This window comes from Suncus etruscus, chromosome 3 (genome assembly GCF_024139225.1).
Source record: "Suncus etruscus isolate mSunEtr1 chromosome 3, mSunEtr1.pri.cur, whole genome shotgun sequence".
Lineage (NCBI taxonomy): Eukaryota > Metazoa > Chordata > Mammalia > Eulipotyphla > Soricidae > Suncus > Suncus etruscus.
The window spans coordinates 23,108,614-23,124,974 of record NC_064850.1 but is presented as its reverse complement, the minus strand read 5'-3'; the positions used below and the strand labels follow the sequence as shown (position 1 = coordinate 23,124,974).

The window sequence follows — 16,361 nt, the reverse complement described above, 5'->3', positions numbered from 1 at the left end:
AAGAACTATTTTATCTCAACACCAAGTAAAGATGTAAACACTGAAGACTGATACTTGAACATAGCAAAGCCATGTTTGTTCAAAAACTCTCTGAAAATCGAATAAGTTAAATTATAAATTTTAAAAAGGAAAAAACTTAATGAATTCAAAGTCTGTGCATAAAATTTAGCTACATGCCTCGTATTGTGCTATATATAGTAGATTTATGCCAAATAGGATGTTATACAACACTAGAATTAATCTGAATATTGATTCAGGTAAGGCACATATAAACTGAGTCAACCAAATGTAGCAAGAGTCAAAACATTCAAATTACCATTGCCTTTTTGTGGCAGACAATTTAAAATCAAAAGTTATAGAGAATAAAGTGCATGTTGCTTTTAACAGAAATCATAGGCATGGAAACAGAGGTACAATAGGGCTTAATTAAAGAGGGGAATAACCATAGTCTATTAAGACTACAGCATTAGACAATATTTCCACTGTGAAGGAGAGTAAAGTCAAGAAATATCAACATGACCTAGATAAGAACTATAAGGTATATAGTATATTTAGCATGATTTAGAAGAGATGATTGATGACCATGTGGCCATCCTACTTGATTAAACTCTTTCTGTGTGATAATTCCAAACTTATAGTCTCTGCATGATTTTTAGTTGCAGATAAAAAATTACCTTTGGGACTAATTATGAAGAAGAATGAGACACTTAAACACCTGTAAAACTAAATTGAAAAAACATAACTCTGGAAAGGTCAAGATTACAAAGACAGTGTAAAGAAAAATCATTTTATTGTGACCAGAAGTATTTATTTTCATGAAAACACTCAGTATTTGTCCTAGATGGTGAACTCACTTTACATAAGCATTAATATCCCAGCATCTAAGTAGAACTACAATCATGCACCAAGGAAAATCAGGAACTTTGGGTCTAAGGTTGGAAAAGCATTTCATAAGATTATGTCTCATTTCTAAAAGGAGAACTGTAATCTTACTTTATAAAAAAAAAAGTGGTAAAGATAAAATCATATTGCATAAGCAAGTGGCTTATCCTGGTACCTGCCATGTAGGAAAAATATATTTTAATATAAGTTTTATTCTAATTACTGACATATAATTATCATGAAGTTGCTGCACTTTCCAAAACAACTGCTAGGTTTCCACAGTTTTATTCAAATTTCCTTATGTAGAGAATTAGCAGCTGTGTTTTTACTATAACTAAGGAGGAAAAATGGCTTAAGGGTAATTTGAAAGGGGAGCTGTATCTGCTTAGTATTCATCTCTTCATGCCTTTGAAGAGCTGAGCACACCCTCTGTTTTCTACTATAAATGCAGGCATGCAGATAGTAAGTCATGAGAAATAACAGATACCACCTATTATTTAGTAGGTAATACTAGGTAATTACTAGGTAAAAATTATGCTAAAGACTCAGCTTTCTGACATTTGGTATGCTATCTTTAAATATTCCTTTTCCAAAGGGAAATTTCTTGTAAATTATCAATAAGTTAAATGGGCTATTTTAAACATTCCAACTCCTAACAGGAATAATGCAACTATGGATTTCTTCTTAAGAAGAAACTAACAGGTAGTCATCATTGCCCAATGGCCTCATCACATGGCTTTTATGCATATTTGTGTTTTCTTTTTCCCTGTGACATGGGAAAAATACATACTTTTTCTATAAGGTATTCTGCTAGTTTTTTTTTTTTATTGAAGCAAGCTAGATTTTACTGAAAATTACTTAAAAAGATGTGAGAGAGAAAAAGGATAAATGTGTTCAAGAGAGAACATTAGCAGCAAAAACAGTTAAGCAAGAGAAATACTTGTTCATGGGAGAACATGGGCTAGAAGAGCAAGGCTAATAAGCTAGTTTTATGCTTTTTCTTCATACTTATTTGGGTCTACTGCTATCGTATACACATTAGCTTGGGCATTTGCTGCTCTTATTTTATTGAGAGGCTCTGCCTCTGCCACTTTTGGCATACCAATGATGTAAGCATCATTTTTCTTCAATAGTATAGTTCTTTCGCTTCAGATACTGGGAAGAAGAAAAAAGAATTTCTTGACAGACTATCATAGCAAAACCACTCTCAGAAATAAACAGGCCTTCAATCTTTTACCTTCAGTGATTGATTTTTTTTTTTTACTTTTTAGTCTCCCTGGAACAGAAAAGTAGACCTTTTCTTATTGCTTTCAATAATAATGTGCCCATTTTAATAGAAAATACCATTTGTTGGTAATTTATTAGATTACATGTCTAAATTTTATTCCACTTATTTTTATACTCATTCTACATCTAAGGGCTTAAGTTATAATTGCCTTTCTAATTAGTAATGCTTGCTATGGTCTCTCCCACCTTTTTTTCTAATTAAAAATTCCTATGGTATTATTTAAGGATAGTTTGATTGAGGTGATAAAAATTGCTAAGTTGATTGAGAACCAAATACTGAAATTTGATTGAAAATGAAATACTCATATCTGCCACTAATTCCTCTGAGACCTCATGTAATGCACCTGGCTTCAAAATGCTTTGGTTTCCATTTGTAATATATGATATTAAGAAATGAAAAAAATGTCCCAAACAGGCCTAGTGTGAGGATCCCGAATTCATAACTGTTCACAAGTTTACCTAGGGGAATATGATTTCTATTACCTTTGTCTCTTTTGGAACACACAGCTTCTTATATTTTGATGTTGCAATATAATTTTAGTCATTCCAGATGATTGACACTTCTATGACCATATTTAAATACCACATCTTTTGCTTTCTCCTCAATACCGTAGCCTGTTTCTCTTTCTCCAGCCTGGAACTTCCTGAGCAATAGGAACAAGGCAGCTGATAAGAGATGGACATCAGGCAGAGGATACAATTGCATAGCATTATGTGTCCAGATATTATATGCTTACACGTTTTCTGAGATAACTTTAGTTTTTAAAAGAAAAATGCATACTGTTGAGTTTGTTTACCTAATAGCTAATGAACCCCAACTCAGAGAGCTCTATGATTTTAGTCTCTGAGTCAAGAGAACAATTATTACATATTGTATAGAAGGAATATATACTGAATTCAAAGATTTCTTTTCCAAGATGATTTAAAAGAAGCTGTGCTCACCAAAAAAGTAACAAAGGGCTAAAATCAATATAACAGGATAATAATACTGCACAACCAAGTTAGTAGAGGGAACTTGAAAGGGAAAGAGAAGCACTGAGATTTTTGAGGGAGGGAGGTACATTGATGAAGGATGTGGTGTTGAAAGTATGTACATGGAAAACCTCCAATAATATTGTATATCACAGCCTGTATATCAATATAAATAATATTGCATATCACAGAAATAAAAGACATTTTAAATGAAAAGAAAATCTGTGTTTGCATAGATGTCTATTAGTCAGAATATTTATACTTGTGGCCAACTGTTCTGCAATATCTTAAATCTCCTCTAAATATAGAAGTTAAATCTGTCAGATTTATAAATATATAGGTTATATATTTGTATTAAGTAAATGTTTTAATTGTAGGCATATATATTGAATGCTGAAAAAATACCATATGTAATATGCATATTGTATATATGTAGAAAGTAAAAGAGAGGCATGTATTCTGCTACTAAGCAGATATGGGCACTTTTGGTTGATAATATTTTAGCAAAATAATCACATTAGCCCCCAAACTTTATTTACAAATTGTTTTTACTTAACTTTCGAGATAAAAATTGTGCCTAAAATGAATAATTATTAAAGAACCCTTTAAAGCTTATAGTATCACTTGAGAAAAACATTGATGCTACTGTAAAAAGAAATTTTGAAAACACAAGAAAAAAATAAAAAGACAATATGCATATTAAAAATGTCAAAGCTTGAAATATTAGCTTTGAAAGAAAAGCAGCATGAAGAAGGGGAAGAAAAAGAAGGACTTGAAAGAGGATGAGGAAAAGAAGGCTGGCTGAGGAAAGATGGAGAAAAGTCAGGGTAAAAATATAGCTCAGTAGACAATGCTCAAAATTTTAACTGAAGAATACAAAAACATTTAGAAAAAAAATGGAATTTAATTAAATACTGAATAATCCCTAAAAATAATATGTGAAAACTCTGGACATTATTTTAGTTCTAATTTTTCTAAGAAAAAAGAAAATATGATAGTGACATTCATGACAGTAGTGCAAACAACAATGTCAAAAAGGAAAAGAGAGAGAGTGTGATATATATAGAGAGAAATAAAATAAGTGAAATGCCAGCATGAGAAGGAAGTGGGAATCGGAGAGGATGGGGGGGGGGGGGGAGAATGCATCAGGGAGGGTGAAAGGGAAACTGTTGAGGTTGATCCTAAGCACCTAAAGCACAAGTGCACTTAGGGAAATTTAGGTGAAGGTTGTTAATGCATTGAATGACTATAACTCAATTATAAACAACTCTACCTGCATGTATGGTGTGTGTGTGTGTGTGTGTGTGTGTGTGTGTGTGTGTGTGTGTGTGTGTGTGTGTGTGTGTGTGTGTAAACTGTGTGAACAACATTGTAAACATAGAGTTTAAATAAAAATCTTAAACAAAAAAGAAAACGGGCCGGTGAGGTGGTAAGGTGTCTGCCTTGCAAGCGCTAGCCAAGGAAGGACCATTTTGATCCCCCGGCGTCCCAGATGGTCCCCCCAATCCATGGGCAGTTTCTGAGCGCTTAGCCAGGAGTAACCCCTGAGCATCAAACGAGTGTGCCCCCCCCAAAAAAAAAAAACAAAAAAACAGAAAAAGAAAAAAGAAAACAAATAGGAGGGGAAAATAAAATAGGTCATGAAGTAAAAGTCTTTGAGAGAATATCTTCTGCATCTTTTTTGGAAAACACTTGTGCTGCCTGAGTACATGGTGCATATCATCACCCCCAACTCCTCTCTTGAGATTTTGACTTTCCTACTTTCCTGCTAGATTGTGTACCAGCATTCTCCAACTTTGGAGAAGTGCTCTCTCTCTCTCTCTCTCTCTCTCTCTCTCTCTCTCTCTCTCTCTCTCTCTCTCTCTCTCTCTCTCTCTCCCTCTCCCCTCTCTCATGCATTACTTCTTACTTTCTCTCTACCCCTCTCTCACTCTCTTTCTAATCCTCTACCTCTTCAAATAAAACCTGTTTTTACTAAAAAAAAAAAAAAAAAAAAGGAAAGAAAATGGAAAATGTGTACTATAAATTTCTACATTGACTATCAGCAACTAGAATCTAAGTGTTCATGCAATAATTGAATAAAGAACAACGAAAATAAAAAATATATATTTTATTTACTAAACTTTCATGAACTTATTTTGCCGGATGTTAAATAAAAGCTATACAAATAAAATGTAGTACATTAAAATCAAACTTCAGAGGATCAGAGTGATACATTGTACAGCAGTAGGACATTTACTTTGCACCAGCAGAGCCAGGATGGACCTGGGTTTGATCCCCCCATCCCATATGGTCCCTGAAGCCTGCCAACTGCAATTTCTGAGCACAGAGCTAGGAATAACCCTTGGGCATTGTCGGGTGTGCCTTCCCTCCCCCCAAAAAACGAATGCAAATAAAAATAAACTCCACTCATTTAAAATATCTTACATTACAGAGTAAAGTGATTCTGATATTAGAAGTAAAAGAAACCGATTCTTTCCCGTTTTTTCTTTTAAAATGGTAACCAAAAAGTTGCTTCTATCTCTGTACATTGGGAGGGCCTATGTTTCTTAGCATATGTTTTTTTCTTGTCTTTTGTTATAACCTTCACTTCTTACTTTTATGAGTCAAAAATAATCTCTTTTAGTTTTGATAATTTATCTAGACTTTAAAAATATCTAGAGAATTGGATTAAAATACCCAATTAAATTATAAAGTAAATCGAGATAAATTATCAATGCTAAAATACTTTCCTGAATGATCATTGAGAGGAAAGGAACTCAATATATCTGAAGGAAGCAAACTAAGAGGTGAAAAACTTGCATCCTACAGCCCAGGGAACAAATAATAATCACAACAAGCACATAAAAATAGCTTTAGAAGGTAAAGAGTTAATAAGTGAAGGCACAAGTTTTCCATGTTTGCATCTCAATTCAAACCCTGGATTAAGGGTGCAGCCCTGGAGGCACCAGAAAATTGCCTGGAAGGCAACCTCAAAGCATGAGAAAAACTTCCTCACCCCTCAAGGACCCTGAGCACCACTTGAAGCCTCTCCTTACACAAATGTGGTGTGAGCTAGAGAAAAAATGGAACGTTTCTTTTTATTCTTCTTTCTTTCTTTCTTTCTTCTTTCTTTCTTTCTTTCTTTCTTTCTTTCTTTCTTTCTTTCTTTCTTTCTTTCTTTCTTTCTTTCTTTCTTTCTTTTTCTTTCTTTCTTTCTTTCTTTCTTTTCTTTCTTTCTTTCTTTCTTTCTTCTTTCTTTCTTTCTTTCTTTCTTCTTTCTTTCTTTCTTTCTTTCTTTCTTTCTTTCTTTCTTCTTTCTTTCTTCTTTCTTTCTTTCTTTTTCTTTCTTTCTTTCTTTCGAGTATCTCTTTCACCCTGCTGTCAAGTCTTGGCAGATATATATTATATTTCTAATGGCTGCTTGGTCATGACTTTTGTACTTATCTGTGTTCTGTATATATTTAATCTAGACATAGTAACCAGCCGTTGTCTGGCATATATATATATATATATATATATATATATATATATATATATATATATATATAACTTCAATAATACTATTATTTACTCAAATATATAATTTCAACATTAGTCACTCATACCTACTCTTCACAATCTACTTCAACAAATGATTTAGGCCCAAATACAATATCTCATAAAAATATTTTCCTCTGTTACTCTCCTTTATTAGCTTCGACTTTGTGACTTCCAATCTCTCATAGGAATGTGCCAAGGAAGTCAAATATGCAATAATGTTTTAGTCTGAAAACTCTTATGAATGTGATTATTTTATTTCAATTAATGGTTAGCTGATATAAAATTAATACTAATAGATTAAATTAATGTCACAAATATAATATTATTTATTATCTGTACATTTTAAAGTTGATTTTATTCTTGAGCACTGTTAAGCTTTTAGTAAAATATTAAAATTCCAAAATTAAAGAACTTAAAAAGTCAAAATATTTTTATTAGTTCTGGGTCATTGTTATTGTTTTTTTATAATACTATGAGGGAAAATATTTAAAGTACAAAGATGGTTTCAATGACTTAATAGTAATGAGTTTGATATAGACTCTCATAAAATTGTAATGGTCTTGAAAAAATTGATATTTTCCTGATTAGTTAACTGGAGAAAATTGAAAGCCCCATTTCATAGGCTTTCATTGATCTATCTCTCAAGTGTTATTCTCAAGAATATATAACTATCATTCTTTAACAATACAGCACTCAAAACATCACATTTTTTCACTTGCAATGCTATGATAACATTAAGTGCAGTAATAAAACTATTACTTTTAGAACAGAATAAGTGTTCTGTCCCAGGTTCTATTCTTGTTCAGAGAGTAAATATTGAAAGAACTATTTTATGGTATTTCTAATACACTGAATGTTGAAATAAGGAACATGTCACATTAGTGGTAGAGACAAGAATATACTCTTTGCTGCCATGCCTGCCTTGTTCTTGGTAGATGCACTAAAATTAGTCTGTGTCTCTCTCCTGGGATTCCAACAAAGACAGGTATATAGGAGAAACATGACATAAAATTACTATGAGAGAGTGCTGTGTTTCTATCATATAGTTTGAGGGAAAAAAAAGCTTAACATATGAAATGCTGTTATAGCAGAATTCTTTTACAAGATTTCTAGAATAATGGTCACCAAAGTTTTGACTGACAAGATCCTTAAATTTGAAGAATTAAAAAGATGAATGGAAAAGACCTTTTGGTGACAATAAGGTCTCCTTTAAATCTGAGGCAGCAACATTTTATAGTGCTATTATGAAAAAAAGTAATAAAAATGTTGATAATGCAATGTTTGGCATGAGTGAGAAGAAACAATCTCTTGCTTATAGGACTATAAATATGTACAGTCTTTGGAATATAATTTTTCAATGCTTTTTGTATTTATAATACAATTATTTCTTACCAAGTAATTCCATTTTATGCTAATATTCCCCAAAAAATATCTTTACTTGTATGTAAAAACTAATGAAGAAAAATATATTATTTCTTACTTTTGATAACAGTAAAAAAAACTACATTAGAATGTCCTAATTAGATCAAATAAACATTTATTTTCCTAGATGGAATAGTACTTAATAAAATTTAAGTTAAATAAATAACATTCAAAGCCAGAGAGATAATACTGGCTATAAGTTGGTTGCTTTGCACATGACCAACCCAGATTCAATTCTCAGCACTACGTATGGTCCTTCAAACTTTACTAGAAATTAGTCATGTATACAGAGCTAGGAGTAAGCATTGAACACAACTGATTATAGTTCAATTTGCAATGCTCACCCAAATAAATATTTATAAGAATATCATAACGATGTGTTATGAGGACTATGTGTTATTTGAGGAGAAATAAGGAAAAGAGGAGAATATGGTTATAACTTTATATTATAAAACCAGAGAGATATTATAGCAGGCAGGGCACTTGCTTACATCCAAATAAGACAAGTTTAATACCTGGCACAACTTATGGTCCTCTGAGCACCATGAGAAGTGTTCCCTAATTACAGAGTCAAGAGTAATTTATGAGCAAAGTTGGGTGTAGTCCCAAAACAAAAATCAAAACAAAATTCTGTATTTTGTATTCTATGAGATTTATTTTCCTAAAAGATTATGCTAAAATAGTTATTTTTATTACTACATAAAAGAAGATTTTGGAACTAATATTAGAGATAAGAAGGAATATTTTGATAGTTCTCATTTTTGTTTAAAAATTTTTAACTCTAAAAATAAACCCATTTGGGATGGGTGTTTTTTATGAAGAATACATAAATATGTAGGAAGAATCTTACTCAAAGCTATTACTTTCACTACTGATAAATTTCCACTGAGATTTTAAGTTTGTAAGAAAATAGATAACAACAGAAAATTTATGTAATAAAATATAGTCAATACTAGATTGGGTGTTTTTAAATTATTTTGATAAAAATTGAAAAATAATATAATCAATTAATATGAAAACAAAGTTTCATTCTGATACTGACAGCTTGGTAGAGAATATATTATGATTTATAAGATCTTTGTAGTTTTATAATTCCACTAACATGCTCATAAGAGAAGTAATAAATTCAGGAGAATGGCTAGTAGCAATGATTATTCAAGTCTTGAAATTGATACCAAAAAAGGTTCTATAATTTATTTCCATAAAGACTTTAACAATACAATGTCAACCATCCTGGTTGAAATTCCAAGTTGATCTTTTGAGTGAAAGGGAAATGAACAATTTAGTTCTGGTAGTTCCAAGAATAAAGAAGAATTACTCAGGTATCTTAGAGATGCAGAGAAATATAAAAGAAGAAAACCATAAATTTAGTATATTTAACTGCCATCCACCAAAATATGCTTAAATTAAGCAAGAGCCACCCACATGATAATACCTTTGCCAAAACCCTAGAAATTGAGTGTGCTGTGATGATAAGCAAAAGGGGAGAAAGGGATATTAGGCAAACAGGTGCAGAGAAAGCATATAAAGTAAATACTGATAGCTTTCAAATATGTATTTTGGGAATGGCCTACTCATAAAATATCACTTTTCTGGCTCTCTTATATTCTGTGCCTCTGTGTAATTCATAAATAAGAGTGGCAAGATTCTGAATACCCTTCTCTGACAAAAATGATTACATAGTGGCATTGAGTACTTGAAGGCTATTTTCCTGTTTTTTTTAATATGGCATTTTATTTATTTTTCTCTACATTTAAATAGAAAAATTGGATCTTGTTATAGGTAAATTAGTAAATCTTCAAATTAAAAGTAATTAGTTGGTGTAGGTCTACATCACCTAAATAAAAATAAGTATGTATACAAACTCCCAATCTCCATAATATATTATCTATATTATCTCTTCTTAAAAAATTGTAGAAACCCTAATTAGTTTTAGTGTGGAGAGAAAAAAATCAAAATTGGTATTTAGTGACAGTTTTAGCCATAGACTGTGAAATACTCATATTTAATGTACAGAAGTTCACTCCATTCATACTGTGCATGGCTTGAAACAGAGAGAATGAAATGGGCTAATGATTTATTTGCAATCAGACAGGTAAAAGACAAATATATATTACAGTCATTCATTTTAGCAAACAACTCTGAAACCAACAAGAAGTTCATACCTGTTTTTGGAACCACATGCCTCTTAGGTACCGCCAGCCTCATGGAACTTGAACCATGCAAACAGGTGATTTCTCCCAGAATTTATCCAGAAAAGGGAATTGTTTTCTTTAATAATACTCCTGGTACCTCAGAGTTAGTTCGATTCACCGTGATGACTGCCAACTTTGTTGTTCTTTTGCAACATAAAATATCTGAACTGGAAATAGCCTTATTGCAGATTTTTAAATATTCCTCCAGATGAAGTAAGTCCAGCAATAGCCCAAATTTAATCAAAGGCCCGACTTCTCAAACTGCAGTGCTATATGTTTGGTGAAAACTGCCACAGAAAACTACCTGGTGTAATACTGGAGAATTTGCAAAGTTGGGGATAGTAGGTACTAAAATAGGGAATGGTGAATGTTAGCAGTATAATATGAAATGTAAAGTCTTAATAATGATAGTCAAAAGATTAAAAAAAATAAGATTCAGAAAAGCCAGTGCCTCTCAATAGGTAGGGTACTCCTCTTGCAAGTAGTTAACCTTGATTCAATCTCCAGCGTCCTCTATGGTCCCCTGAGTACCACCAAATATAATGCTTGAGTGCAGAGCCAGGAGTAACCTGGATATTAGCCCTGAGTGAAACCTAACATTCAAAAAACATAAGATCTTAGAAGATAATTATTTCTGGGCCCGGAGAGATAGCACAGCGGCATTTGCCTTGCAAGCAGCCGATCCAGGACCAAAGGTGGTTGGTTCAAATCCCGGTGTCCCATATGGTCCCCCGTGCCTGCCAGGAGCTATTTCTGAGCAGACAGCCAGGAGTAACCCCTGAGCACCGCCAGGTGCGACCCAAAAACCAAAAAAAAAAAAAAAAAAAAAAAAAAAATTTCTGCATCTTGGAAACCAAGAACTGAGAAAGAACCAGTAGACAGAAGAAAAGGGCTTTTTCTGAAGATCACTGACAAACAGAATGGCCAATTACTCTTTCTATGCTCAAATATCTCTCTTTTTTATTGTCTTCTCTTCAGTAGAAAGCACCACACAAATCTTTGGAAGCAATCATTTCTCTGAACAAACATTTGGAGCAGATAAATGAAAAAAAATAAAGAAGAATTAAATGATTTCTTTAACTATTTACCTGATTGGTTTCTCAGAAAATACACCTCCTAAAAAAATTACTGGAGGAGTTCATAAATATATTCAAATTTGGATAGAACTAAATTCAGTTTGTATCTTTAAGGAAGGAGGGAAGGGCTTTGATTTGAAACTCAAGCAATTATTCGTTAAGACTGTTATTAAAATGACAGCCAGACACAAGAGTGAAAGGCAAGAAGGAAGCCTTTTCCATCTCAAACTAAGACTGCAAATCAATCACACTTTTTGTACTTTCACAATGAAGAAACAGGTACTAAGATGACTCTCCACACCTATTACAGAAATAACTTAAGAATCTATTATAGACTGACTATGAACTTAGACATTGAGTTGATGAGAAGGGTTTTGTAGTTCTAACCATCTGTTCTCTGTTCTTAGTTTTTTTCTTCTAAATTTTGTTGCAGAGTCATCTCAAAATTTTCCACCCAAGTGTCAATGATGCCAGGAATGGGACAAAGAAGATGCATAATAAAATAAAATGCCTTTTAATTCTAGTTTTTATTTTTTTAAGATTCATGTTTATTGTCTTTGTTCTGCATAAAATAGGACACTGGTTTTAATTAGTTTTTACTGCAAGCCAACAATTAAAATTAACTCCAAAGAAACATCACATATACTTTTTGACTCTCCATTACCCCGAGTCCAGTTACATACCTCAGCACTAAAGATTTTAGAGGACTCATATTTTGTGGTTGTGTTTTTCCTATTCAATTTCTGCTCAATATGAATTGTGAGTTTTCTCTAATGCATTCACCCAATTAATTGTTTTAATATGTTAAATATTGATCACGGGAATTCAAAATTGATTTCATATTCCAATTTAAAATTGGAATTGGATCCCTATCTAAATTCTGAATTGCAACAAGTTTGGTTCTTTCTATACTGTGTTCCATATTAATATACATCTTCGGTCACACATCTCCTTTTGAAAATGGCTTTGTGACACTGAATAGATTTTGTTTCGAGGACACATTTAACTATGCTAAGGACTTTTTCTGACTTTATGCTCACTCTTGGCAGGTTTCAGGGTACCATATGTGGTGCTGGACACTGAACTAAGTTCAGTGTTAGTATGAAAATCATATGCCTTATATGATGTAGTATATCTAGCCCATAAATAATTATTTTATTAGATTTAGGAAGTCCACTGGCATCTCTGTCTTAGAGAAAGCATACTTTTTCCAAGAAAATAAATGTAAAGTGTGTCTTTTGATTGATTTTCTTGACTTCTTAATATATTATATATAAAAATTTAATTTCAGGGCCAGATAGATACTATAGTAGGTAGGGCATTTGCCTAGCAAGTTCAATCATTTGCCTGGATAAATGGGGTTTGATACTTGGCATCCTATATGGTATCAAAAGCAATGCCAGGGTCATTCCTGAGCACAGACAAGAGTAACTTTTGAATATTTCTGGGTTTCCCCACAAAAATAAGTTAATTTCAAGTTATTGCATAGGTTGAGAAACTCAAGCAAGTTCTGATACCCTGAATATCTGAATATTAAGTCTCAGAGTTCTCCAATAAATTTGTAGAATCAATTTCTAACTTACTGCCTTCTATAAACTAACATGAAATAGAGAAAGTCTTATAGACATGCTATAAAATTTCTATTAAAGAAGCCAACACTAATGGCTACATTTATATAAAGTATCATAAAGATAAAAATGTATAGAGTAAAGGCATATCAAAGTAGTTCCCCACAGCCAGATAGGATCAGGGATTAATTGCAAAGGCATATGAAACATGGTAAATGAGGTATTCTAAAATATAAGTGTGGTGATATCTGAGTAGCTTATTTAAAAAAAAATAACTGGGTAAAATTTACTGGCTTACACTGAATGAATTTTGTGGTACTGAAATTCTAAACATGTTTGCTTAGCAAAAAAGATAACTCCAGATTTTGAGAAAAGGTGTTTTAATTGCAATTTTAATAACCTAAATATTATGAGAATATATGGCTAATTATAAATGCCTAAACACATCATAATTAGACAAAGTTGTACTGAAAAAATGCAAGGACAAACATAAAATACTATAGGAAGTAACTATATAGGTTCCTTACACTTTTTTGTTGTTGTTGTTCCTAATTTACATGGATAATCACAGACAAAAATAGATTTAGGCATAGTAGTTTGTTATCTTAATGACACATCTTTCAAGGAAGAAGATCAAACTAGCTGTCCTCTTCAAAATATTTTATATACTAAAAAAATTAGAAAGTTGGATTTTTCTCTGAATTAGTTAATTAATTAATTTTTTCTGAATTAGTTTTTATGGAAAGAACCTTGAAAAGAAATAGGTCAAAATTAAGAAGACAATACTAAGAAGCTATATCTGATATTCAACCTTCCAATGTCCTAAGTCCTAAGTCCATCAGGAAGAATATATTTCCAAGTTTCTATTATTTTTAGCACACAATCATATCTGTCAAATGAAAATGGTTATCAAAGTAACTTTCAGGAAATATAATAAACTATACTATATAATCACCCCCAAAAAATCTCTCTATTTCCATGTAGATTTTCCTGGGAGTAAAGAACCCTTAGGTGGTATACAAGGACAAGGAAGAGTATTAGATATTTAAATTGCTTCTTCAAAGAAAGATGACCAGGAGTGCTGTGAAGTGGCATTCAACACTACCTGACACATAAACAAATCAAGACTTAGTTGAGGCATTGAAATTTGGGGAAGCATTTATCAATGATAATAACCTAAGTATCATAGTGTGTTCATTGCTATTTAATTACTGTAACATAATAATCTATACATATCAAGACATGCTCTTCCTTTTATCATCTAGGTCTGTTCTTTCTCTCAACCCCTTTTCTCTTCTAATCACCTACCTCATTGACCAGATAATGCTCATTTCTGGGCAGAAGATGAAATGCATGAGTAGTAAGAGTAGCAATCTCTACCTTATTAAACTATCTTCCTGTATATGAAATATCTGAATAGGCAGAATGAAAATTTCAGGCAGAAATAGTTCCAAGGATCTCTATGTTTCAAATCTTGATCTCAAATGGTACATTAACAGAAAGTAATACTTTTAGCACCCTTCATAAGAAAACTACAATAAAGGAACAAAAGTAATACCAGAGTTGGCAGTGACCTTTGGATCATGAACTTTGTTTATATTTTTCTGATACATTTAATAGTGGAGAAGTGCATTGTGGTTGCTCTAAACTTTTTTACCCAATTCTATGGATTTTGTTCTCCAAACAGCAATTTATCATTCAATTAATCTTCAAGTCATTTCATTATCCTGGGCCTTTTTCTCCTTTTCTGCATTTTGAGAAAAATGGCAGGAGAGGAGAGACAACTTGACCCAAATCAGAAGCCACACCCTAAATCACATAACACTTTAACCATTACCCCATCCTTCAACTCACCAACCCTATTCCTCCCACAAATCCATAGTCAAAAAATAAAATAATTGAAATAAAAACAAGCTTATAAAACAGTAAACAAAATAAAGTCATTTTTTTTAAAGAACAAAATGAAACTTGAGGGAAAACTTACTGGAGTTACAGTTTATCCTGATACAGTCTAGATGGGGAAAAATAAATGAAAGATGAAATTGCATCCTTCAAGGTAACAGCTGCAGACATCCAAAAACAATCAGTCCACCCTTCCGGGGACAGACACACGCAAGAAATGTGGCCATTTTATATATATATATACAGTATGCACAAGTTTAAGGGTGGGTGTATATTTACAGTATATTGCTTAGTAAAGTTGGATACATATATATATACACACACACATATATATATATACACATATGTATAGAGATATATACTGGTATACATATATATCCACGAGAGACACCAAGTAAACTTTTTGTTTGTTTTCCAAAAAAATAGTCTATTAATATCTTTGAAGTATTTCAGAACTGGTTGATAAAATTTTGAAATGTATTAAACTTGGAAAATTAGGGGGAAAATTCCTCACTAAATGCAGGTTGAATTCTATTTCTCTCTATCGCTGAATTTGCTTTGAAATTATCTTTGAAAGTAGCGTCCACACAATTTTTGTATTCATGTTCCAAAAATATATCTCAAGTCTGACACATTGTATTATTGGAAAAAAATACTGTCCATGAAGTTTCTCAGTGCAGTATTTAACCCTTTCTCTTTTTTCTAAAAACAATTTCCCTCTAAAATCATCCCACCCTCTCTGAGGTTGGGTCCCAAAGATGATATAGAAATTTGTGTAGGCAGACTTGCCAGTATTCACACAGATCAGGAAAGGGTTAACACCACCTGGTCATTTCCTGTCATAAAATGGCCACTTGCAAACAGCTAACCGCACAAATACCCATCCCAGATTTTAGAGAGGTGGGGTTGGGTGCAATGTGAGAGGAGCTTTATGGTGTGATCACCATCCATAGGGTTATCTGTTCTTTTTTCAAAGGTTCCCAGACCAACCCCCTCATGAATCTAGTCTCCGTCTTCCTGCCTGAATGTTCAGGCTAAATGAGGCGCCTACAGCATTCTAGGAGAAGGCGAGACAGGTACATGGGGAGGAGTTCTCCAGCACCTTTGACATCCTCCCTACTTCACTCTATGATTCTGCATCTTAAAGACAAAAAAAAAATAATTAATTCCAAGTGGAATAGAGTACTTTTCTGATCCTGGTAACCTGGCACAGTATTCTGTCAATATTCAGATTATTTATCATTGTATTCATATATGTCTAGAGTAAGACATATGAAATAAAAGTATTGAGTTGAGTCAGTGGTGTTAGTAGGGGACTGAGCAGAAATAGTGAAAGAAATGGCTCAGGTAAATTGTTACCAGGATGCCCAATTTGAACTAGGATTGATTTGAGATGGTGAAATTCCAATAAGAATTTGCCTAAGCTTAGAAACTAAAAAGGTCGAAGTAAAATGATGAAGGAAACAGAAGAAAGTCACAGAAAAAAATTACAATAAGAAACTGTGCCCTTCTTCTAGTTTGGGCTGCCCCAAGAG

The 16,361-nt window shown here is 32.6% G+C and overlaps 1 protein-coding gene across 7 annotated transcripts in view; it reads right to left on the bottom strand.

The window, feature by feature from the left end:
• Window positions 1-16,361, bottom strand: part of LOC126003964 (neurexin-3-beta) — a 1,607,127-nt gene that overhangs the window by 1,010,104 nt on the left and 580,662 nt on the right. For all 7 annotated transcript variants that reach the window (XM_049770305.1, XM_049770308.1, XM_049770307.1 and 4 more), the window contains one exon: window positions 14,909-14,935. In XM_049770305.1, the coding sequence (XP_049626262.1) occupies window positions 14,909-14,935 (27 nt within the window). The remainder of the gene's footprint in view (window positions 1-14,908; window positions 14,936-16,361) is intronic.